The sequence below is a fragment of the Megascapheus bottae genome, chromosome 30, assembly GCF_031878675.1.
Source record: "Megascapheus bottae isolate mThoBot1 chromosome 30, mThoBot2.hap1, whole genome shotgun sequence".
Lineage (NCBI taxonomy): Eukaryota > Metazoa > Chordata > Mammalia > Rodentia > Geomyidae > Megascapheus > Megascapheus bottae.
In genome coordinates this window covers 13,186,992-13,209,526 of record NC_143538.1, presented here as the reverse complement: position 1 = coordinate 13,209,526, position 22,535 = coordinate 13,186,992, and the positions used below count along the sequence as shown (strand labels likewise).

The following is a 22,535-nucleotide window of genomic DNA, read 5'->3' as shown; positions in this document are numbered from 1 at the left end:
CTGAGCCCGGGCTGCCTGGGCGGCGGCCCCGCCCCTCCCGCCCCCCAATGCTGCTTTCCCCCGTGGGGATCTCAGGAGCCGTTTGAGGATATATTTTCACTTTGTGATGATTTCACTTTAGATGATTTTTTTTTTGTATTTTTAATGGGGGTAGCAGCTGGACCACCCTCCTCCTCACACCTACTGTCCATCCAGCCCCGAGGCTGGCACGGCACCGAGTCGCAGAGGACTGGCAGTGCCCGCATCCTGAGAGGCTGGCTGGAGGCTCCGGGGAGGGGGGTCTTTGTGGGAGGTAGGCTGACACCTGTGCTTCCGGGGGGGGCCGGTGCCAAGGGCTCAGGGTCGCTGGCTCTCCATGTGCCAGGGGCGGGAGGTGTGCCACTAAGCCCCGGCTAACACTGTGCCCTGGTGGGAAGTGCTGACCTACCACGCCCCCAACCCCCTCGTCTGACGTGCCTTTTGCACCCCTCCCAGTAGGACAATCAGTCCCCTCCCGTCTGGGAGCCTCTTCCCCTACCCCTGGTGTCTGCCTGCCCAGGGGGCCCCTACCCCTGGTGTCTGCCTGCCCAGGGGGCCCTCCGTCCCCCTCGTGGCCAGCCTGGCTGGTTTTGTAAGATACTGGTTGGCACACGGTGATTTCTTTCTCCTTATAATTGAAACAGTCCCAGCATTGTTGGTTCTATTTAATGGACACGAGATAATGTTAAAGGTTTTAAAGTGATTAAACGTGCAGACTATGCAAACCAGGCTTTGTGTCCTGTGGGATATTGCTGATTGCCTACTGGGGGGGGGGTCCGAGACGGGTCGGGCCTGGTTATCCTCGGGCTCCAGCAGCTTCCAGGGAGAATCTGCTGCCGAGCGCAGGCTCCCAGGGCCGCCCTCGTGCCTCTGTGTGTTGCAGGGCTGCAGGGCCCTGGTCACTGCGTGAGGCCTGTGTTGGGATTTGACTTGTATGTGGGAGAGCCAAAGGGGATCCTGCAGACACCCCCCCCCCAGCAGGGCCGTGCTGCCAGGACTTGTGCCTGGGAAGTGGGATGGTCACCTCCCCCATTCCCCTCCATGGCCCCTGCGGCACTCCAACTTGTTACTGGATTCAGGCATTCCCTAGCCCTCAGGGACGGGAGGGGGGTCCCCTGAGCTAGCACCCGCCTGTCCCTACCTACCCTGTCCCTGGACGCTGGCCCTCCTGCCTCTTCCCAGCCAGCCGCTGGGCAGGGCTCGGCCAGCCATTCTTCCTCAGCTTCCTCCTCCCTTCCGTTTCCGTGGCCCCCCTTGGGCAGCGCAGGGGGGTGGGGGGAGGAAGACCAGCCTCAGCCCGCCTCTTCCCTTCCTCTACCCCGCCCCAGGCCGGGCCTGGCCTGGCCAACTGGAGCCTTAGAAGGAAGAAGCCCTGAATCAGGAACTGGCTGGGCGGGTGTGGGCCTCAGTTGTCCTGCCGCCGGAGGAGCAGGGAGCAGGAGCTGGAGCAGCTGCTCTGCCCCAGGTAACTCCAGCCTCGGGCGGGGGGCGGGGGGTGGTGGAGGGGGGCAGCCAAAGGAACCTGAACCTGGCAGGGCTGGGGACACTGAGGGTGGTGGGGGGGTAGCCCGGGCAGAAGGGTCAGGTTGGCCCTGCTGAGGGTCATGGCAGCTCCTGGTTCCAGCAGTGGAAAGGGGCCCGGCCGGGGGAACCGGAGAGCAGAGGACCAAGCAGCTGTGTTGTGCTGATGGCTCTTTCTGCACGGCACCACCCCACGCCTTTAGGCCTGCAGCCGCCCTCGGCTTCTTGGACCCCCCATCTCCAGCCACGACCTTCCACCCCAGCAGCGGCCCTGCTCTCCGTCCCCGCCACGCCATGGGCTTCTCTTCGGAGCTGTGCAGCCTCCGGGGCCATGGGGCTGTGCAGCAGTTGCAGGACTCGGAGCTGCGGTTTCTGGAGGGCATGAGGAAATGGATGGCCCAGAGGGTCAAGAGTGACCGGGAGTACGCAGGGCTGCTCCACCACATGTGCCTGCAGGAGGGTGGGGGCCAGAGTCGGGGCGGCGCCCCTGACAGCCCCGTCAGCCAGGTGGGGTCCCCTGAGGCGTTCCCGCCTGTCCCTGTCCTCCCTGAGACCCCCAGGGTGGGCTGGGGGCCATTGTCCATCTCCCTCTGCCTCCCCCCCCCCCGGCCCTGCGTCACAGGCCTGGGCTGAGATCACCAGCCAGACGGAGAGCCTGAGCCGGGTGCTGAGGCAGCATGCCGAGGACCTGAACTCGGGGCCCCTGAGCAAGCTGAGCCTGCTGATCCGCGAGCGCCAGCAGCTGCGCAAGGCCTACGGCGAGCAGTGGCAGCAGCTGCAGCAGGAGCTGACCAAGGTGAGAGGCGCGGAGGGGGGGGGAGGGCTGGGAGGCGGGCAGGCCCTTCCCCGTGGGGACGGCACACCGCAGCTTCTGCATTCGAGGGGGAAGTGGACGACACCGTCCCTGAACGCAGGCCTGGCCTCCCCAGCAGCTGGTCCAGCCCTGCTCCAGCTTCCTCTCCCCCCCCCCCACTTGGGGCTGGTGGCAGGGCCGTCCCTGCATTGTCTGCGCCTGGGTCGAGTGCAGGATGGGTGAGGCTGACCTGGCCTGGGTGCAACCCTGCTCCAGTGAGGAATGGGGGCCCCCCACCCCCCAGTGTTGGTCAGGGTTGCCTCCTCCTGGGGCTCCTGGAGGGGGCGAATCCCACGGCCCCTCCGTTCGGGCTGCGTGACTTGGCTGCCGCAGTGTTTCTCTAGGGCTTCAGCCCTCCGCCTTCAGGGAGCCCTGTCCACGTTAAGTGACACACCCCTTCCACCCAGCCGGCCTGGCCTGCCACAGACCACAGCAGCCCCTGGTGGCCAGTGCAGCCTTATTGCATGCCTAGTGCCTCAAAAGATTGTCTACTCTGAGGATGTGCATATGCTGTTGTCACTGTTGCTTGTGTTTGTTTGCTGGTCCTGGGGCTTGAACTCAAGGCCTGGGCGGGGTCCCTAGGTTCTGTGCCCGAGGTAGCACTCTACCACTCTCCACTTTGGATGAGAATCTTCACAGACTTTTCTTGCCTGGGCTGGCTTCAAACCATGATCCTCAGATCTCAGCCTCCTGAGGAGCCAGGATGACAGGCGCGAGCCACTTGAGCCCAGAATCGGACTTTTGTTTTTAGTAGCATACGTTGGTTGCACTGTTTCTTCTCATTGTGTAACAATATTTGCCCACCAAACTCCCTCCATCCCCGCTCCTTCTTCCCCTTCTGAAAAGTTTCAACAGGTCCCATCATCTAATTTTCACACATGCATGAACTTGACCATATTCACCTGAACTTGCCCTCCTCCCTCCCCTCCCATTGGGCCCAGCTCCTGAGCAGAGCCTGTTTCACTTTCTTGTCATTCCTTCATTCATTCATTCAGAGTGTAATGATACACCTCTTTTCTGCCTCCCCCAAAGACCTATCCGTCCCACAGCAACTCTGACCCTCACCTTGACAGCCAGCCAGCTTCCTTGGAAGTCTCTAGACCCTTCCAGAAGCATGGGCTTGGATGTGCTGCTTTTCTGGATGGCAGAACATTTCCAGGGCCCCATCTGGAGTGGGAATCTCCTCTCTTGGGGACCTGCCCGCCACCCCCCCCCACCCTGACACCGACCCTTCTCTCCCCAGACCCAAAGCCAGGACATTGAGAAGCTGAAGAGCCAGTACCGCTCACTGGCACGGGACAGTGCTCAGGCCAGGCGCAAGTACCAGGAGGCGAGCAAAGGTCTGTGCCCTCCCCTGCTGGTGGGGGGGGGCAGCCCAGAGCCCACCTGCCCACGGGGGACAGGGGCCGAGGGCAGCCCCCGGCCGGCACACACGCCCATGCCCTCTGCCCACCCCCGGCAGACAAGGAGCGGGACAAGGCCAAGGACAAGTATGTGCGCAGCCTGTGGAAGCTGTTTGCCCACCACAACCGCTATGTGCTGGGGGTGCGCGCAGCCCAGCTCCACCACCACCACCACCACCAGCGCATGCTGCCCAGTCTGCTGCAGTCGCTGCAGGACTTGCACGAGGAGATGGCCTGCATCCTGTAAGCTCGCACCCCCCCCCGCCTGCCCATCTGTCCCCCTGGACAGCCCTCACCCCACCGCCAGCCCCAGAAAGGTACTACGTGGGGTTGTGAGACCCGGTCTTGGGCCGAGGCCTGAACCGGCGCAGACAGGTTCCTAGCCAGTTCCCTGCCATTGCGCAGAGGGTGCGGGAAGGTCCTTCGGGAACGTCCACGCACATGGAGGGAGGGAAGAAAGTAAATCAGGAAGGGCAGACGGACGTGCTGGCGCCGTCATCCTCGCCACTCAGGAGGCTGAGACCTGAGGACGGAGGTTCAAAGCCAGCCCAGGCAGGAAAGTCCATGAGACTCCCATCTCCAATTCATCACCAAGGAAGCTGGAAGTAGAGCTCTGTCTCAAGGAGAGAGTGTGCTAGCCTTGAGCCACAAAAGCTCAAGGACAGTGCCCAGGAACTGAGTTCAAGCCCCAGGCCCGTCAGAAAGAAAACAACAAACAAATGAACAGGATTAAAGATAAATACTGGGGCAAAAAGTAAGACAAGGAGAAGGAACCAGGAGCCCTGAAGTACAGGAAAGAAGTTTCCAGAGCGGGTCCTAGGCCGCCCTCTTCAGGAAGGTGGCATCAGAGGCTGGGGAAGGTTCACCACCTCAGGAAGGAGAAATAATTTACACTGCCAGCCTGGGAGATGAGACTAGGAGAGGAGCCAACCAGCAAAACCCTGCGTCTTGGGCTAAGCTGCCCGCCTTGCCCAGCCTGAGCGGGGTCCCTTCTGGGGGGACAGGAAGGAGATCCTGCAGGAGTATCTGGAGATCAGCAGTCTGGTGCAAGAGGAGGTAGTGGCCATTCACCAGGAGATGGCTGAGGCCGCTGCCCGCATCCAGCCGGAGACTGAATACCAAGGCTTCCTGCAGCAGTTTGGGTAAGCCTGCATGGGCACCTGGGCTTGCAGCGCTGGGCCAGGCTTCCAGCCTTACCCTGACTGCTGCTGTATCCGCCCGGCCTGCAGGTCCACGCCTGATGTCCCCCCCTGTGTCACATTTGACACATCGCTGCTGGAGGAGGGGGAGCAGCTGGAGCCCGGGGAGCTGCAGCTGAATGAGCTGACAGTGGAGAGTGTGCAACACACGTGCGTGGGGTCTCTGGGCCAGGGTGGGCCGCAGCACAAGCGTGGACCCTGCCTCTCCAGAGCCATCGGCTGGCGCACGTGTGGCTCCAGCTCTAGGCCTTGCCCGTCCTCGTGCAGGCTGACCTCAGTGACCGAGGACCTCGCCGTGGCCACGGAGACGGTGCTGAGCCGGCAGGAGGCGGTCAGCCAGCTGCAGCAGGAGCTCTGGGATGAGGAACGGAGCACACCCCTCCGGGAGCGGTGAGCAGTCTGGAGCCTGCCTGCCTCCTCACTCTGCCCCTGCGTGTGTGTGTGTGTGTGTGTGTGCGCCCGCGCGTGTGTGCCCGTGCATGTGCTGGCACTGGGGAGTGAACTCAGGTCCTATGAGTTCACATGAGTCTCAAAGACTTTCCTGCCTGGGCCGGCTTTGAACTGTGATCCTCAGATCTCAGCTTCCTGAGTAGCGGGATGATAGGTGAGAGCCGCCACGCCCCATCCACTGCCTCTGCCCTCAGGGTGCAGCTGCTGGGCAAGAAGCAGGCCCTGCAGGAGGCCGTGCAGGCGCTGCAGGTAGCGCTGTGCAGCCAGGCTAAGCTGCAGGCTCAGCATGAGCTGCTGCGGACCAAGCTGGACCAGCTGGGTGCGGCCGAGCCCCCCGCCGTGCTGCTTCTGCAGGACGATGACCGCCACTCCACCTCCTCCTCGGTGAGCCCCGCCCTGCCCGCCCCGCCCGCCAGCCTGCCATGGGGGCCGCGGCCCTGATTGTCGCCCTCCCCTTCCCCAAGCCTGGCCACCTGCTGACGTGTGTCCCTGGCCCCAGGAGCAGGAGCGGGAAGGGGGACGGACGCCCACGCTCGAGCTCCTCAAGAGCCACTTCTCTGGAATCTTCCGCCCCAAGTTCTCTGTGAGTGGTTGAGTGGTACTGGGGTCCCCGCCCAGGCATGGGGGGGTGTCAGACAGAAGGCCACCCAGGCTGCCCCGTCCCTGCCCCACCCCACGCGCCCGTCCTCCCCACCTGTCCTATCTGCCTCCGCCCTGGCCACCTCTGTTTCCTCATGGCGCTTCCTGTGGCCCCAAGAGAAGGCATCCGCTTGGTTGGGGTTGCCAGCCCTCCCCGCCCCCCCTGCTACTGGCCCGGTGACCCTGGTGTCCCCCCCCCCGCCAGCTCCCACCCCCGGTGCAGCTGGTCCCCGAGGTGCAGAAGCCCCTGCAGGAGCAGCTGTGGTACCACGGGGCCCTGCCGCGGGCAGAGGTGGCCGAGCTGCTGGTGCAGTCCGGGGACTTCCTGGTGCGGGAGAGCCAGGGCAAGCAGGAGTTCGTGCTGTCCGTGCTGTGGGACGGGCTCCCTCGCCACTTCATCATCCAGTGCTCCGAGGTGAGGGCTCCCGCCCCGCCCCGCCCCGCCCGGCTGCAGGGGGCTTCCTGTGTGATGTCCCCTGAGGACCAGGGTGGCGTGGCGGCCTCTACAGCCCCAGCAGCTGCCGACTGTGCCTCTGCCCTGCAGGGCCTGTACCGGCTGGAGAGCGACGGCTTCCCCAGCATCCCTCTGCTTGTCGACCACCTGCTGTGCTCCCAGCAGCCCCTCACCAAGAAGAGTGGGGTGCTCCTGTCCAGGGCTGTGCCCAAGGTGAGCTGCGCCAGCAAGTGGGCCCAGGTCCAGTCCCCGCCCTGGTCAGCACGCTGACTTCCACCCTCACCCGCTCCCTCAGGACAAGTGGGTGCTGAACCACGAGGACCTGCTGCTGGGCGAGCAGATTGGGCGGGTGAGTGTCCCCCCACACCCCGCCAGCTACTTCCTGTCCACCTCGGGTCGCCCCTGAAGCCCCACCCTCCAGACACCTGTTTGACCTCTGCTTCAGGCTGGTTTTCAACTTCTGCCCCTAACACTCTGGTCAGGAAATGGAGGGTGCTCCCTACCCCCTAAAACAGCCAGTACCCTGCCTGGTTCCCGCCGCTTTAGGAGGCTTGTGTCCAGGGAGGTGAACGAGCACCAAAATGCCTGCTCACGAAGGAAGGCATTTCCCTACATTCATTGCGAGTGCTTCCAGGGATGTGATTTCTGGATTGTCCTTGTGACTGAGAATGTGGCAGGCCCAAGGTGACCCCCCCACACACACCCTGCTCAGGGGCAGATGCCCCACGTCCGGACGGGGCAGGGGTGCGTCTCCTGGAATGCACGTGGGAGCCCAAGACTGTTTCAGGGGAACTTTGGTGAAGTATTCAGTGGACGTCTGCGTGCGGATAACACGCTGGTGGCCGTGAAGTCCTGCAGGGAGACGCTTCCGCCCGACCTCAAGGCCAAGTTTCTGCAGGAAGCCAGGTGAGCCACCGCACCCACACCAGGCCCCACCATCTGGTAGTCACGAGGCCCCAGTGTCTGAGGCCTAGCGCCTCTGCTCCTGGAGGGAGGTGGGGGGGCCCAGGCTACACAGAACTAAGTGGCAGTCCCCCCCCCCCCGCCAGGATCCTGAAGCAGTATAGCCACCCCAACATTGTACGTCTCATTGGTGTCTGCACACAGAAGCAGCCCATCTACATCGTCATGGAGCTTGTGCAGGGTGAGGGGGCCCCAGGGTGGGGACTGGAGCTTGTGCAGGGTGAGGACCCCCCCGGGTGGGGCCTGGAACTTGTGCTCAAGGATCCCACCTGCAGGGGGCGACTTCCTGACTTTCCTGCGCACGGAGGGGGCCCGGCTCCGTGTCAAGGCTCTGCTGCAGATGGTGGGGGATGCGGCCGCTGGCATGGAGTATCTGGAGAGCAAGTGCTGCATCCACCGGTGAGGAAGGGCAGGCAGGGGCTGTCCACACACGCACACATGTCCTCCCACGGCCTCTATAGACAGGGGCCATACACACACACACACACACACACAGACCAGACTCAGTCCACACGCAGACTCCTCCCCGGCCCACACCAGGCAGACCAGGGGTGGAAGCAGCTCAGGGCTGTGTGGAGTGCCTGGCCTGACTGAAGCCCTGCCCTGCTTCACCCAGGGACCTGGCCGCTCGGAACTGTCTGGTGACGGAGAAGAATGTCCTGAAGATCAGTGACTTCGGCATGTCACGGGAGGAAGCGGACGGCATCTATGCCGCCTCGGGGGGCCTCAGACAAGTCCCGGTGAAGTGGACTGCGCCCGAGGCCCTTAACTACGGTAGCTGCTCCTGGCCACATGGGGCCCGGGCACAGGCGGCCCCTGGGCCTGCAGGGCCTGCAGCCCCTCACGCCCCATGCCCCCCTGCAGGCCGCTACTCCTCCGAGAGTGACGTGTGGAGCTTTGGCATCTTGCTGTGGGAGACCTTCAGCCTGGGGGCCTCGCCGTACCCCAACCTCAGCAACCAGCAAACACGGGAGTTTGTGGAGACGGGTAAGGCAAGCCCCTTCCAGGTTTCTGGGTGCTTCCTCCTCTAACTTGCAACCTCCCCACAGGGCAGCTGCAGCATGCTGGACCTGTGTCTGCAGAGGCATGTGGCGTCCCCTCCTCACTGCACAGGAGATGGGGAGTCACACACCTGCAGACGGGGGACAGAGGCCCGCGTGGGGAAGTGTCGCGTGGTGGGAGGATGAGAGCCTTGGAGTCCGTGGTGGAGAAGGCTGCTCGGGAGGCCCAGCCTGGTTCTCATGCCTGCCGTGGGGCGCCTGTCCTCACAGGGGGCCGCCTGCCCTGCCCAGAGCTGTGCCCCGACGCCGTGTTCAGGCTCATGGAACAGTGCTGGGCCTACGAGCCTGGGCAGCGGCCTAGCTTCAGCGCCATCTACCAGGAGCTGCAGTGCATCCGAAAGCGGCACCGGTGAGGCTGGCACTGGTCCCCAAGCCCGAGGCCTCTGACTCCAGGAGTGGGTCCTGGCCCCGACCCTGTGGCTGTGCTGCGGGGGGGGGGGGGGCTCTTCCTCCCTGTGCCAGGCAGACATAATAAAACCGTGCGTGCTCATCTGTGTGTTGGCGTGTGCACTCCGCTGGGGGAGGTTCCAGAAGGCAGGAAGGGCCTGTGCAGTGGCCCGTGGACCTCGGAAGAGGGAGGACAGGTAGAGCAGGCATGATCTGGGCAGAGCCAGTGGCCAGGGTGCTAGACAAGCTTTGTTCAGAGGCGGCGACGTTTCCTGGAACAGGTTCACACAGGCAGTAGAGCTGCGGGGACGGTGAGGCTCCCGCAGTCAGCTCCAGGAACTGCCTGGACCAAGCCGGACTCAAAACCGAGCTGGTCAGCTTCCGCGGCTGCGCACTGAGGCCCCGCGGATGCCGGAGATTGACAGCGCGGGGGCGGGGCGCTGGGCGTGCCCCACACGCTGGGGGCGGGGTGTGCGCGGGGCGGGGCGTGTCCACACGCTGGGGGCGGGGTGTGCACGGGGCGGGGCGTGTCCACACGCTGGGGGCGGGGCGTGCGCGGGGCGGGGCGTGCCCACACGCTGGGGGCGGGGCGTGCGCGGGGCGGGGCGTGCCCACACGCTGGGGGCGGGGTGTGCGCGGGGCGGGGCGTGCGCGCCGGCGGTCCTGGTCCCGCGAGAGCGCGCGCGGCTGCAGTGCCGCGGAGGCGGGGGTGACCGGAGGGCGGGCTGGCTAACGGCCTGCGTCACTGAGGGAATGTGAGGCTGACGCGCGGCAGGGCGGCCGCGGGGCCTGCGGCGGCACGGAGGCGGGCGGCGAACGGTAACGGACCGGGTGGGCGCGGGGCGGAGGCGACGGAGCGGCGCTGCGCGGTGGGGAGTTGGGAGGCCCGGCCTGGAGTCGGGGCGAGGCGGCCCGGACCCCGCGGCAGGTGCGGCCTCGTTCCCGCGCTCAGCTCCACCCACTCCGGCCGAGGCCCGGCCTCCAGGGCGAAAAATCCTGCGGGGCTCGGCGGGATCGGAGCGCGCTACGTAGGGCACCGCGCGGGGGGTGGCCGAGCTCCCTGCCTGCCGGCCCGGCCCCGGCCCCGGCCCGGCCCCCCCCCCCCCCCCCCCGGCCCGGCCCGGCCCTGGCCGCCCGCCCGCGGCCTCGAGCGCGGCCCCGGGGCTCTCCGCACGACGCCCGCAGCCCGGCGGCAAGTTTGGCGGGGCCGGCCGTTAGAAGCCGAGCGTCGGCGTGCGCGCTGCAGGCCCCGGGCCTGAGCTCGAGCCGGGCCGCGGAGCCCCCCGAGCCGCGGGCCCCACCTGGGCTTCGTGCCGGGGACTCCTGCCCCGGCGGGCTCGGGGCCGCCGTCCCCACACCTCGGGCTGCGGGCTTGCTGGTCTGCTTTTTTTCGTGTGTTGAGTGGGTAGGCTGTGGCCTCGAACTCGGGCTGCCCGCCCACTGCCCCTGAGCGCTTTTTGTTCAGCGCTAGCGCACTTCGGATTTTGTGGTGATTCATTGGAGCCTCCCAGACTTTCCTGCCCAGGGTTGGTTTTGAACTGTGATCCTCAGGCCTCAGCCTCTGGAGTAGCTAGGATGACAAGTGTGAGCCACCACCGCCTGGCTGCTGCTGCTGCTGCTGCTGTTTCTTTTATTTTTCATATTTTTTTGTGCTAGTACTGGGGCTTGAGCCTGACTTTTTTTCTGCTGAATGCCACTGTGAATCAAGAGGACAGGGCAAAGGCCTGCCAGCCTTTAGCCTCTGTCTCTGAAAGTCAAACAAAATAGAGACTAGCATATCCATCCGAGAGCCACATGACCAGGAGGGACATGGGAACCACAAGCCAGTCAGTGGGCAGTCTCCAGGAAATTGGGTGCAGTTGGTGTATCTGAACTGTGGGCAGAGCTGGGCCTGACCAGCCCGATGCTTATTTGTGCTCATCGTCAGGGAGGGGCCACAGCTAGTGTTGGGGTTTGTTGCCTTGAGCTTGCTCTGTAGGAGGGTCACTCCCGCAGGTGCTTCTCAGGAACTGGAGCTTGCTGGGAGGCCACGGCCCGACTGTGTGTGGGACTGTGGGGGAGCAGCACAGGTCAGCTCAGGCCAGCTCTCAGGAGGGTGGTGTCCTTCCTGGCAGGTGCCTGGACGGCCAGCATGAAGCTGAAAAAGCAAGTGACAGTGTGCGGCGCCGCTATCTTCTGCGTGGCTGTGTTCTCACTGTACCTGATGCTGGATCGAGTGCAGCACGATCCCTCACGGCACCAGAACGGTGCGAACTTCCCCCGGGTGAGTGAGCGGCCCTGCGCTCAAGTTGTCGCCCAGGACACCTTTTCCGGCTTTCTTGGGGGGAAGGGGTATGCTTGGGGATGGAACCCAGGTCAGGTGCTCTACCTCTGAGCTATACCCCAGCCTCAATAGGAACTGGAAAGGAGTAATGGCAAAAAGAAAGAAGAAGAAACAGCAGCGTGCACTGGTATTCTTTTCCTGAATTCTTGGCAGACATTGCAAATAGATCATAGCATTTTTTCTCACTAAGTCTTCTTAGTGCTGTGCTGTGGACGGCAAGCAAGACAGATGGTTGGGCACGGGCCTGTGGCATGTCACCTTTGCTGTCCAGGAGCTAGAGAGAGACCCCACGTTCCACTGCATGCATCCAAGTCCTCCTTAGCCATGTGCACGGGGCACGCGGTCCCTGTAGGCCCAGCAATGGCTCCCTCTGAGAAGGAGAGGTCCCCATGGTGGACGCTGGGCAGAGCTGCCTGTGGCTTAGGAAGTGTGGCTGATGGCTTTCTCCTTTCTCGGCAGAGCCAGATTTCCGTGCTGCAGACCCGCATCGAGCAGCTGGAGCAGCTGCTGGAGGAGAACCACGAGCTCATCGGCCACATCAAGGACTCGGTGCTGGAGCTGTCGGCCAATGCCGAGGGCCCGCCTGCCCTGCTGCCCGACCACACAGCCAACGGCTCCCGCGCGGGGCTTCCAGAGCCACAGCCCAGCTTCTTCTCCGTCTCCCCCCAGGACTGCCAGTTTGCTTTGGGGGGTAGGGGCCAGAAGCCAGAACTGCAGGTAAGAGTTGGTGTTAGGGGGACCTGGGGTGGCCCGGCGGGGCGCTGAGCTGCCTTCCTCCTGACAGATGCTGGCCGTGTCGGAGGAGCTGCCGTACGACAACGTGGAGGGCGGCGTGTGGAGGCAGGGCTTTGACATCTCCTACAGCCCCAGCGACTGGGACGCCGAGGACCTGCAGGTATTCGTGGTGCCTCACTCGCACAACGACCCAGGTGAGGGGCCACCCAGGTGAGTGGCCGGGCGTGGGGTCCACCCAAGGGGGGCAGCGGAGAAGCCGGGGATGTCCTTGGGGGGCTGGCGTCAGCGGTGTCCTTGGGACGGGGGTCGCTCTCCAGGCTGGATCAAGACCTTCGACAAGTACTACACAGAGCAAACGCAGCACATCCTCAACGGCATGGTCTCCAAGCTGCAGGAGGACCCGCGGCGGCGCTTCCTCTGGGCGGAGGTCTCCTTCTTCGCCAAGTGGTGGGGCAACATCAGCGCCCAAAAGAGAGCAGCTGTGCGAAGGTGGGCAACAGGCAGGGAGGCAGGCCTGGGCCAGCGTCGGTGCCCGGGGGTGGCGGGCAGGGAGACAGCTGGGAGGCTCTGAGGTCACGGATACTGAGGGAGCGGAAGGGAAGAGAAAGTGCTGTGCCAGGCAGGGCCAGCACCATGCTGGGGGACTGGCGGGGGAGGGAGAGTGTGGGTGCTCCAGTCCGGGGTGGGTGGGAGGCCTGGTCTGGAAGGTCCTGGCACTGTTGGGGGCAGGAGCAGTAAAGTGTCGTCCCTCCCCTTCAGGCTGGTGGGGAACGGGCAGCTGGAGATTGCAACAGGAGGCTGGGTGATGCCGGATGAGGCCAACTCGCACTACTTTGCGTTGATTGACCAGCTCATCGAAGGGCACCAGTGGCTGGAGAGAAACCTGGGTAGGTCCCAGCACATCGCTGGCAAGGGGCTGAAAGGGGATCTGGCAGGGGATGGCTATCCTGAGCTGGCACCATAGCATTTGTCTACTGGCTGGCCAGGCAGGGGCTGGGGTCCACCCCCGCGAGTCCAGAGGACTCAGGGCCTCTGGCATTCCTGTCCCACCCAAGGTGCAACCCCACGCTCTGGCTGGGCCGTGGACCCCTTTGGACACAGCTCCACCATGCCTTACCTGCTGCGCCGCGCCAACCTGACCAGCATGCTGATTCAGAGGGTGCATTACGCCATCAAGAAGCACTTCGCTGCCACTCACAGCCTGGAGTTCATGTGGAGGCAGGCGTGGGGTAGGCCAGGGGGTGAGAGGGGGCCGTGACGCGGGGCCCCGCTGCTAGGAGGAGCAAGGAGGGTCTCTGACTTCAGTGTGTCTCTCCACACTGACCTCTGGCCTCCCCAGGGTCCTGGCTGCACACTGTGAGGGAAGAGGGAGCTTGCGTCCTGTCCCCGGCTGCCCGTTCCCTAAGTGCAGCGCAGCCGTCGCACAGACCAGGCCCTCACGTCCCTGTGCCTGGCTCCCGAGGCTGCTCACGGTGGCTGCATCCTGTCACATGTCTTATAGACTCAGACTCCAGCACAGACATCCTGTGCCACATGATGCCGTTCTACAGCTACGATGTGCCCCACACCTGCGGCCCCGACCCCAAGATCTGCTGCCAGTTTGACTTCAAGCGCCTTCCCGGTGGCCGCATCAACTGCCCTTGGAAGGTCCCTCCCCGCGCTATCACAGAGGCCAACGTGGCAGACAGGTACCAGCTTCCACTGTCTGTCTGTTAGGGCACACACAGTGGTTTCGCTGTCCTGAGGAGTCCAGAGTTGCGGCCTCTGGGCGGGTGGCACCGTATGGGGGCAGGCCGCAGGACAGAGCAGGCGAGCGCAGGTCCTCACAGTGGTGGCAGGGGCTCGTTAGCATCTCCTGGGAAAACAGGACCAGGGCTGAGGAACCACGGCTCCCCGGCTTTCCTCTTCCTGGTGTGGGTATTTTCTGGTGTCCTAACAGACTGCCAGAGCCAGCTGACAATGGAGGTGAATGGTTCTTGCCATCCGCTCTGGGTTCACCAGCCTTCCCTTGACTCTCAGGTGCTCTGCCTTTGGCTCCAGCAGCCAGGTGTGCCATGAGCACCCGGCAGACGAGCTGCTGTGCAGACTCACATAGTCCTGCCACGCAGCCTGCAGTGCAAAGGCACCACTGGGGCTACAACAAGCCCCTGTGGGGGCCCAAGTGGCTGCTTAAATATGATTTTAGCCAGAACAATAATATGACATTATTTGTTACTTGTCTTAGTACTGTGCCAGTGGCTGGCTCACGCCTGTAATACTAGCTTCTCAGAAGGCTAAGATCTGAGGAACATGGTTCAAAGCCAGCCTAGGCAGAAAAGTTGTTGAGACCATTATTTCCAAGTAACCACCAAAAAGCCAGACATGGAGCTGTGGCTCAGGTGGAGCACCAGCCTTGAGTAAAAGTTGGAGGTGTTGAGTTGAAGTCCCACTAGCAGCACTGGCAAAGAAAAAAAATCTTAACAGGTTGGACTGGTTTTGTTGTTGCAAGGCTTGGTTTCTGTGTGTCTAAGCAGCGGAACACGTGATGAAGAGGAGAGTGACCCTGTTTCCAGAAATACAAATGCCTGTTGAAGGCTGCAGACTGGAATGGGACTCTCCTCTTATTCCCTATTCCCGAAGCTGCATTGTAATTCAATCCTACCCAGCTCAGAACAGCCAGGAGGAGGCCTGCATTTCCTGCTGTGAACACTGAGGTCTCCCCGCTGCCTGCCTGGCCAGCACCACTTAATACGTTGATTTAAAAGCAGAACGGAAGCAGCACCAGCGGTGCTGGAACCCTAGCTACTCAGGGGGCTGAGATCTGAGGATCCAGGTTGAAAGCCAGCCCGGGCAGGAAGGTCCCCGTGAGACTCTTACTCCAGTGAATCCCCACCCCTGAAAAGAGAAGAAGTGAAGCTGTGACTCCAAGTGGTAGAGTGCAAGCCTTGAGCTCCTAAATAGCAGCCAGGCCCCAGTTCAGGCCCCATGAACCACAAAACAACAGAAGCAGAAAGGAGGCTGGAGGCTTGGCCTGACTAGAGCGCTTGCTTAGCAAGTGCAATGCCCAGAGTCCGAGCCCAGCACCACTGGACATACACACACACCCAGGAAGGAGCTGCTGGGGACCAACCGAGGCGCTCCGTGAGCCAGCTGGAAACGGGCGCTCACGTCCCCATGTCCTTCCGTGTCCTTCCGCCGCCCGCTAGGCACGGCTCTCAGTGCCGAGGTGAAGTAACTGCCCGGCGACACTCAGTCCCTGGGACCTGGCCCCAGAGTCTGCGCTCTTGGTTGTGTAGGTGTGTTTTGCGGTGGAAGCGCCTCCAGACGGCGTGTGCCGGCGGGGTAGCTCCGGGTGGAGTGCTGTCTTAGCTAAGAGCGCAGGCAGTGGCTCCTTCATGACAGCACGAGGGGACAGGACGTGAGCTCAGGAAGGGGGAGGGGCCTGGGATGCAGGAGCTTGGGGACCACTGCTGTGTGACCGTGCTGCCCTATGAGCGCGCCTGCTCGACTTGGGGTTCGTCTCCCCCAGGCAGCCCATGTCCTCCCCAGAAGGGCCACTGGCAGGTGGCAGGGAAGGAGGAGCTGTGGGGAGGGAGGGGGCCGGCGCGTCTGGGCTGAGCAGGCCGGCTCTCCCCACACCAGGGCGGCGCTGCTCCTGGACCAGTACCGCAAGAAGTCTCGGCTGTTCCGCAGCCCGGTGCTGCTGGTGCCGCTGGGCGACGACTTCCGCTACGACAAGCCGCAGGAGTGGGACGCCCAGTTCCTCAACTACCAGCGCCTCTTCGACTTCCTCAACGGCCGGCCTGAGCTGCACGTGCAGGTGAGCTGCGGGCCCCGTGCCCGGTGAGCTGCCGTGGCAGCCCCCTCCCCGCTCCCCTCTGCCCTGCCCGGCATGGCTGGCGCTGATGGGACGGCCTGGCCCCTGCAGGCTCAGTTCGGCACGCTCTCAGAGTACTTCGATGCCCTCTACAAGAGGACGGGCGTGGAGCCTGGGGCCCGGCCGCCCGACTTCCCCACGCTGAGTGGAGATTTCTTCTCCTACGCGGACCGGGAGGACCACTACTGGACGGGCTATTACACCTCTCGACCGTTCTACAAGAGCTTGGACCGCGTCCTGGAAGGCCACCTGCGGTGAGGCCCTTCACCTCCCTGCACACCCCACACACCCCGCAGGAGAGCCCCGGTCTTGCGTGGCGCCTATGAAGCTTCTCAGAGCTATGAGGAGGGGCGGGTGGCAGAAGCCCAGGCGGCGGGGGTGGGGTGGCCGCTGACTCGCTCTCGGGGCAGGGGGGCAGAGGTTCTTTACAGTCTGGCCGTGGCTCATGCCCGCCGCGCTGGGCTGGCTGCGCGGTACCCGCTGTCCGACCTGGCCCTCCTGACGGAAGCACGGCGCACGCTAGGGCTCTTCCAGCACCACGATGCCATCACTGGCACTGCCAAGGAAGCGGTGGTGGTGGACTACGGGGTCAGGTATGAGCTCCCGGTGCCCGCGGTGGTGAGAGCAGGCCACAGGCTATCTGTGCCGCCTCCTCCCCGCCCACCGCCGCCCCTCGTGCCCGCCGCAGGCTGCTGCGCTCCCTGGTCAGCCTGAAGCAGGTCATCATGAACGCAGCTCACTACCTGGTGCTGGCCGACAAGGACACGTACCGCGTGGACCCCGAGGCCCCCTTCCTCCAGATGGTGGGTGCTCTTCCCGCTGGGAGGGAGAGTGGGCGGGGTAGACGGGCTGAGCACCTCACCGTCTGCCCTTCCTGTCCCTTAACTCTAGGATGACACCCGTCTAAGCCACGACGCCCTGCCAAAGCGCACAGTGGTCCAGCTGGGCTCCTCCCCGAGGTGAGCCAGGCCGGGGCGGGGTCACGGCCACGCTGGCCCCCGGTGTGTCCCCGTCCCCGCACCGCCTGCTGCCCTGCCCAGCTCCTGGGTCAGCCCAGCTTTCACCCACAGGTTCGTGGTGCTGTTTAACCCCCTGGGGCAGGAGCGGCTCAGCGTGGTGTCAGTGCTGGTGGACTCGCCCCGGGTGCGGGTCCTGACCGAGGAGGGCCAGCCGCTGGCCGCACAGGTCAGTGCGCACTGGATCTCGGCCACCGACATGGCCCCGGACATCTACCAGGTGAGTGGCATGGCCCTGGCCTCTGGCCTCTTCCCAGGCTCCTGCTGCTGCCCAGCCGTGGGGAGGGCGCTGTCCCCAAGCAGGGCAGGTCTGGAGTTACGTGTGTCCGTGAAGAGGGGTGGAGGTTAGGATGGCAGTGGCAGTGACGGTCCAGTAACAAGCGTCTACCCTCTGGGCACGTGACGCTGCTCAGGCTGACCTGGAGCCCTAGGACCGAGTGCTCTTCCTGCCTCAGCGTCCAGCGAGCTAGGACGACTCTGCAGCGTTACAGCAGTGACTGGGAGCGTGCCTTGGGGCAGAGGGGCAGTTCTGGAGTTGACGCCCAGGCGCCAGGCTTGCTAGGCAGGTGCTCTACTCCTTGAGCCACGCCTCCAGCCTTTTTTCCCTGCTTGTTTTGAGGTGGGGTCTGGCTTCTCGATTTCCATCACAGCAGGGATGACAGCCCCTGCCGCGGTGTCTAGCTTCTGTTGAGGTGGAGTCTGGTGAACTTGGCCTGGGCTGGCCTGAGCCCGTGACCCTCCCTACCTCATGCCCCACGTAACTAGGGTCGGGGGGGGGGGGAGCCACTCTACCCAGCCTTTCATTGTCTTGACACGTAAGCACAGGCAGGGCACCAGGCTGGCCTTCAGCTTGGGGTGCTCCTGCGTGCAGTTTCCTTGAAAGCCTAAGATGTGGGTGCCCCTCTGCGGTTTTTCAGGTGTCGTTTGAGACTGATGAAGTCTGCCGAGCAGGAAGGGCACTTTCAGAGGAGGGGGCGAGTGGGGCAGGGACTTGGCCAGGACTGGAACCCCGGCTGGGAGTGCAGCTGCATTTGGTCCAAGCATCTGCCCCTCCCCCTCCTCCTCAATCCCTCCTCACCCCCCTTTGCATGCAGGTGTCTGTGCCCCTGCGCCTGCCAGCCCTGGGCCTGGGCGTGCTGCAGCTGCAGCTGGGCCTGGATGGGCCCCACACGCTGCCCTCCTCCACGCACGTGTACCTGCAAGGCCTGAAGCTGGCTGTCAGCCGGCACGAGGCTTTCCCCCTCCGCGTCACAGACTCGAGCCCCAGTGATTTCGCCGTCAGCAACCGCTACATGCAGGTCTGGTTCTCAGGCCTCACCGGGCTCCTCAAGGTAAAGGGCCAGGGGCACTGGGGGAAGACTGGGGGCAGAGCTGGGCAGGGCATGTGCACCAGTGCATTGTACGAGCTGACAGTGCCAGGGTCGGGGCCGACTTGGCTTCAAGCCAGCAGCGTGGGGAAGCTCTGTGTTGGTCAGCTTCCTGCCACGGTTCCAGATATCTGCGTTTAGCATCAGGCAAAGAGAAAAGATGTGTTTTGGCTAGAGTTTTGGAAGTTTCAGGCCATGACCAGCAGACGCATTGCTCTTGGTGTGTGAAGCAAAGCCCCTCGTAGCCAGGATACAGAAGAGAAAGGAAGGGATGTGTTCTCCTCACCCTTCAAAGATGGCTTTCTAGGGCTGGGAATGTGACTTAGTGCATGAAGCCCTGGGTTAGATTCCCCAGGACGGGCCAGACACTGCCTGAGACATCTTTCTGGGGTTCTGGGGTGCCTAGCAATTGTAAGTGCCCAGATCCACTAGCTCTGCCCCTTGTAGGCCCTGCCCCGCCTGCCCCCACCTCTGCCAGGCCCCACTTCCACCAGTTCCACCTCCGCTGGGCCCCCCTGCTAGGCTCTGCCTCTCGTGGAGAATCTCAGTCACCTCCCAGTGGGCCCCTTTGGGAACAAGCCCTCAACATAGCCAGGCCTTGAAGGACAAGGTTTGGCCCTGGTTTTGGCACCTTGGGGAAGTGAGTGTGTGCCCTCCAGGGGGCAGGCCTGATGTGCTGGTGTGGGGCCAGGGGTCAGGGCTATGTTCTTCAACAGAGCATCCGAAGGGTGGATGAAGAGCAGGAACAGCGGGTGGACATGAAGTTTCTCGTCTATGGCACTCGCACGTCCAAAGACAAGAGTGGGGCCTACCTCTTCCTGCCTGATGGCGAGGCCAAGGTACCGGCAGGCCGTGGGAGGCGATCACCGCCTTCAGGGGGCTTTTGTCTCCACTGCCCCTGGGGATTAGTGGACTGCAACTCAAGCTTTTGGCCCTCTCTGCCATCTGTGCTTGGGTTCAGGGTCCACCTGTTTTTTCTCTAGCCCTACACCCCCAAGAACCCCCCTGTGCTGCGGGTCACCGAGGGCCCCTTCTTCTCCGAGGTGGTGACATACTATGAGCACGTCCGCCAGGTCGTCAGGCTTTACAATCTGCCGGGTGAGCCCTGCAGGCAGGCTGGAGGAGGCGGCCCGGGAGGCACGGGGGCTGGGCCCAGCCCTCCAGCTCAGCTCACCACTGCCCTGTCTCTGTGCTTGCGCCAGGGGTGGAGGGGCTGTCGCTGGACATGTCCTTCCTGGTGGACATCCGGGACTACGTGAACAAGGAGCTGGCCCTGCGCTTCCACACGGACATTGACAGCCGCGGAGCCTTCTTCACAGACCTCAATGGCTTCCAGGTGCCGCCTGGGTCCACTGGGCACAGGGAGGAGGGCGGGGTTGGAGGGAGGTCACCAGATGGCTTCAGACTGGGGACCCGTCAAGGTGGAGTGGACCCAGACGCTCCTGACCTGACCCTGCCTTGCCCATAGATACAGCCCCGGCGGTACCTAAAGAAGCTGCCCCTCCAGGCCAATTTCTACCCCATGCCCACCATGGCCTACATCCAGGACGCCCAGAAGCGCCTCACGCTGCACACTGCCCAGGCCCTGGGCGTCTCCAGCCTCGGGGATGGTGAGTGGAGATCTACAGGCTCCCAGCCCCCCACTGCAGTCTGGCCCTCTTTCTCCAGCCTCACCCCTCCTGGCTTGGGGAAGGGCGGAGCTCCAGCATGGGACTGAAAGCCTGTGTTCCTAGCCAAGGCTGGTCCCCAGCAGAGGCTTTTGTGCTCCATGCTAACGCTTTGTTAGCCACGCTTTGGAGCCACAGCTCCATTTCTGGCTTTTTGGTGGTTCATTGGAGATCAGATTCTCACAGGCTTTCCTGCCTTGGTTGGATTTGAACCACAATCCCCAGATCTCAGCGTCTTAAGTGGCTAGGATTACAGGCGTGAACTACTAGCACCCAGCTCACTATATTATGTGCCTGCCAAGCCCTGGGCCTAGGCTCCACTCGTGAACCCAGCGGTGAGCTGTGAGGTCAGTGTGTCCTGAGCGTCCTAGTTCTACTTGGCAGATGGACACAGGAGAGTGGCCATCTCTGCTCTAGGGGTCCCTACCGCCTCCCTGGGCCCCTCACCCCAAGCTGGGGTCTGCTCGTGGCAGCCAAGGGCTCACTGTCACTCCCACAGGCCAGCTGGAGGTGATCCTGGACCGGCGGCTAATGCAGGATGACAACCGGGGCCTAGGCCAGGGGCTGAAGGACAACAAGATAACCTGCAACCACTTCCGTCTCCTGCTGGAGCGGCGAACCCTGGGCAGTGAGGTAAACCCTCACCGGGGCCTAGGGCTCAGGGAGTTCTCCATCCTGGGCTGCGCCAAGCTTCTCCCCCTGCCTGCTGCCTGCCCTGCCTTTCTCCACACTGAGAGCTGTGTTGAGGGGAGGAAGCAAGGGGGATGGGGCAGAGGATGCCATGGTGTGAACTGGTATGTGCTGTCTCTGTAGTCATAGCTGCCACAAGCACTCACGCCTTGAACCTGTGTAGAGAGGGAAGTGGCTGTCCCCGTGGCGCCAGGACCACCCTGGGGAGAGGGCTGGGCCCGGCTCTCTGGCTCTGAGCAGTGGAGGTGATGGGCCAGCGTCCTGGAGCAGGTGTCATGCAGGCCAGGAGCTGCTGGACCCTGGCAGTGCAGGAGGCAAGTGACCAGCACGGGGCAGTGCTTCTGCACTTAGACGGGAGCTGGGACCACACGCTGGACGAGGCCCCTGGCAAACATAGAAGACTGCAATAAAACAAGGCAGAAAAAGGGTTGCAGGCTGGGAAGGTGGCCTAGTGGTGGCGTGAAGCCCGGCTCCATTCCTCAGGACCACATCCACAGGAGAAGCGTCATGAGTCACCTCCTTTACCTGTCTCGAGGTGTCTGGCATGGGACGTGGCCACAGGTGAGGCTGGGCTGGGCGGCCGGTGTCTGCCTCACCCCTCTCCTGGCTCCTCCTGCAGGTCCGAGGGGAGCACTCTACCAGCTACCCATCGCTCCTCAGCCACCTGACCTCCGAGTACCTCAATACCCCCGTGCTGGCTCTGCCCGTGGCGGGGAGTCGGGGCCCCGCACTGCACCCCTTCCGTCCTCTGGCCTCGGCTCTGCCCTGCGACTTCCACCTGGTCAACCTGCGCACGCTGTCTGCCGAGGTGAGTGGAGGCCCGCCCCGCCCCAGCCCCTACCTGGACAGGGGTGCCGCCTCTACCACCCACCCGCCTGTGCCCCCAGGAGGAGTCCTTGCCGGCTGAGGACGCGGCCCTCATCTTACACCGCAAGGGATTTGACTGCGGCCTCGAGGCCAAGAACCTGGGTTTCAACTGCACTACAAGCCAAGGCAAGGTGAGCAGGGCACCAGCACGAGTGGGGGGCCCTCAGCTGGGCAGGAAGGCCAAGGAGGCGCCTGCGGGGGCCCCAGCCGAGCCTGGCAGCCCATGACTGAGGCCTACAGGGGCTGTTCCCAGAGAAGGCACGGAGCCCGAGAACTTGTGCCCTCTCAGGAGAGACTGCAGAGCTCGAGAAAGCTCCGGAAGAGGAACCCTCAGAGCCACTGTGCTCAGGGGTACGCTGGGGGTGGAGCCCAGGGCCCTGCCCAGCCAGGCGGGCACTGTGCCCCTCGCGGCCCTGGGCAGACTCTGGAGAGGGATGAGCGCAGTCCAGCACTGAGCCCACCCCGCCTGCCTTCCCCGCAGGTAGACCTGGGGGCCCTGTTCCACGGCTTGGACGTGCGCTTCCTCCAGCCCACCTCTCTGACGCTGCTGTACCCGCTGGCGGCGCCATCCAACAGCACAGACGTGCACGTGCAGCCCATGGAGGTGGCCACCTTCCGCCTCCGCTTGGGTTAGCCCGGCCAGGGAGTTGCTCCCGAGACCGGCATGGACAGCCCTGGGCTCCACCCTCATTTGCTGTTTATTGCTTCTGTGTGGGGCAGAAAGAGCCGACACCAGTGACATGCAGGAGGCCCTGGGGCAGGGCGGGCAGTGCCGAAGCCCGCTTTTGTGTTGGAGAGGCTGTCCAGGTGGGCCAGGCGTAGGTGCCCAGCCTTTCCCAGAACGGGATTCCGAGATCAGGGCAGACAGGTCAGGAAGGCACAGGTGACTGGCTGCAGGTGAGAGCTGGCTTCTGCCATGAGCGCTGGCTCCTGGGGCCCTGTGTGACAGAAGGTCAGAGGAAGCACTGTGGCCCCCACACCCCTGGGGAAGGAGTAGGGATCCCTGTTTTCCTAAGGGCCTAATGGCCTCTGCTTCGGTGGTGGCTGCCGTTGGGCCTTCATGTTT

General features: G+C 63.6%; 2 protein-coding genes across 3 annotated transcripts; both read left to right on the top strand.

Moving 5' to 3' along the window:
- The first annotated feature begins 1,379 nt into the window (after window positions 1-1,379).
- Window positions 1,380-9,045, top strand: Fes (FES proto-oncogene, tyrosine kinase). 2 transcript variants are annotated; one of them, XM_090321455.1, is made up of 19 exons: window positions 1,380-1,483; window positions 1,743-2,046; window positions 2,162-2,335; window positions 3,636-3,732; window positions 3,855-4,038; window positions 4,800-4,937; window positions 5,025-5,144; window positions 5,262-5,384; window positions 5,639-5,828; window positions 5,944-6,027; window positions 6,289-6,498; window positions 6,628-6,750; window positions 6,833-6,886; window positions 7,325-7,443; window positions 7,587-7,681; window positions 7,776-7,899; window positions 8,117-8,274; window positions 8,365-8,487; window positions 8,772-9,045. In XM_090321455.1, the coding sequence occupies exons 2-19, from the start codon at window positions 1,834-1,836 to the stop codon at window positions 8,912-8,914; spliced, it is 2,472 nt and encodes an 823-aa protein (XP_090177581.1). In that variant the 5' UTR covers window positions 1,380-1,483; window positions 1,743-1,833; the 3' UTR covers window positions 8,915-9,045. The 2 variants fall into 2 exon arrangements, with proteins under 2 accessions (XP_090177581.1, XP_090177583.1); XM_090321457.1 differs by lacking the exons at window positions 7,587-7,681; window positions 8,365-8,487; window positions 8,772-9,045 and having other exon boundaries at window positions 8,117-8,257.
- Window positions 9,046-9,636: 591 nt separating this feature from the next.
- Window positions 9,637-22,530, top strand: Man2a2 (mannosidase alpha class 2A member 2). The gene is made up of 23 exons (XM_090321561.1): window positions 9,637-9,767; window positions 11,063-11,211; window positions 11,731-11,988; window positions 12,056-12,200; window positions 12,324-12,495; window positions 12,766-12,893; window positions 13,062-13,235; window positions 13,508-13,694; window positions 15,628-15,805; window positions 15,914-16,116; window positions 16,273-16,455; window positions 16,551-16,665; window positions 16,754-16,821; window positions 16,933-17,098; window positions 17,973-18,209; window positions 18,962-19,084; window positions 19,229-19,343; window positions 19,448-19,581; window positions 19,714-19,855; window positions 20,412-20,545; window positions 21,222-21,410; window positions 21,490-21,600; window positions 21,951-22,530. The coding sequence occupies exons 2-23, from the start codon at window positions 11,080-11,082 to the stop codon at window positions 22,101-22,103; spliced, it is 3,447 nt and encodes a 1,148-aa protein (XP_090177687.1). The 5' UTR covers window positions 9,637-9,767; window positions 11,063-11,079; the 3' UTR covers window positions 22,104-22,530.
- Window positions 22,531-22,535: the final 5 nt, after the last annotated feature.

Excerpts from the sequence above, each read along its gene's own strand:
- Fes (XM_090321455.1), top strand. The coding sequence starts at position 1,834 with ATGGGCTTCTCTTCGGAGCTGTGCAGCCTCCGGGGCCATGGGGCTGTG. Across the intron at positions 4,039-4,799 it reads GAGGAGATGGCCTGCATCCT|GAAGGAGATCCTGCAGGAGT; the intron begins GTAAGCTCGCAC and ends CTGGGGGGACAG. Across the intron at positions 6,028-6,288 it reads TCTTCCGCCCCAAGTTCTCT|CTCCCACCCCCGGTGCAGCT; the intron begins GTGAGTGGTTGA and ends CCCCCCCGCCAG.
- Man2a2 (XM_090321561.1), top strand. The coding sequence starts at position 11,080 with ATGAAGCTGAAAAAGCAAGTGACAGTGTGCGGCGCCGCTATCTTCTGC. Across the intron at positions 19,582-19,713 it reads CAGACCTCAATGGCTTCCAG|ATACAGCCCCGGCGGTACCT; the intron begins GTGCCGCCTGGG and ends CCTTGCCCATAG. Across the intron at positions 21,411-21,489 it reads TGCGCACGCTGTCTGCCGAG|GAGGAGTCCTTGCCGGCTGA; the intron begins GTGAGTGGAGGC and ends CTGTGCCCCCAG.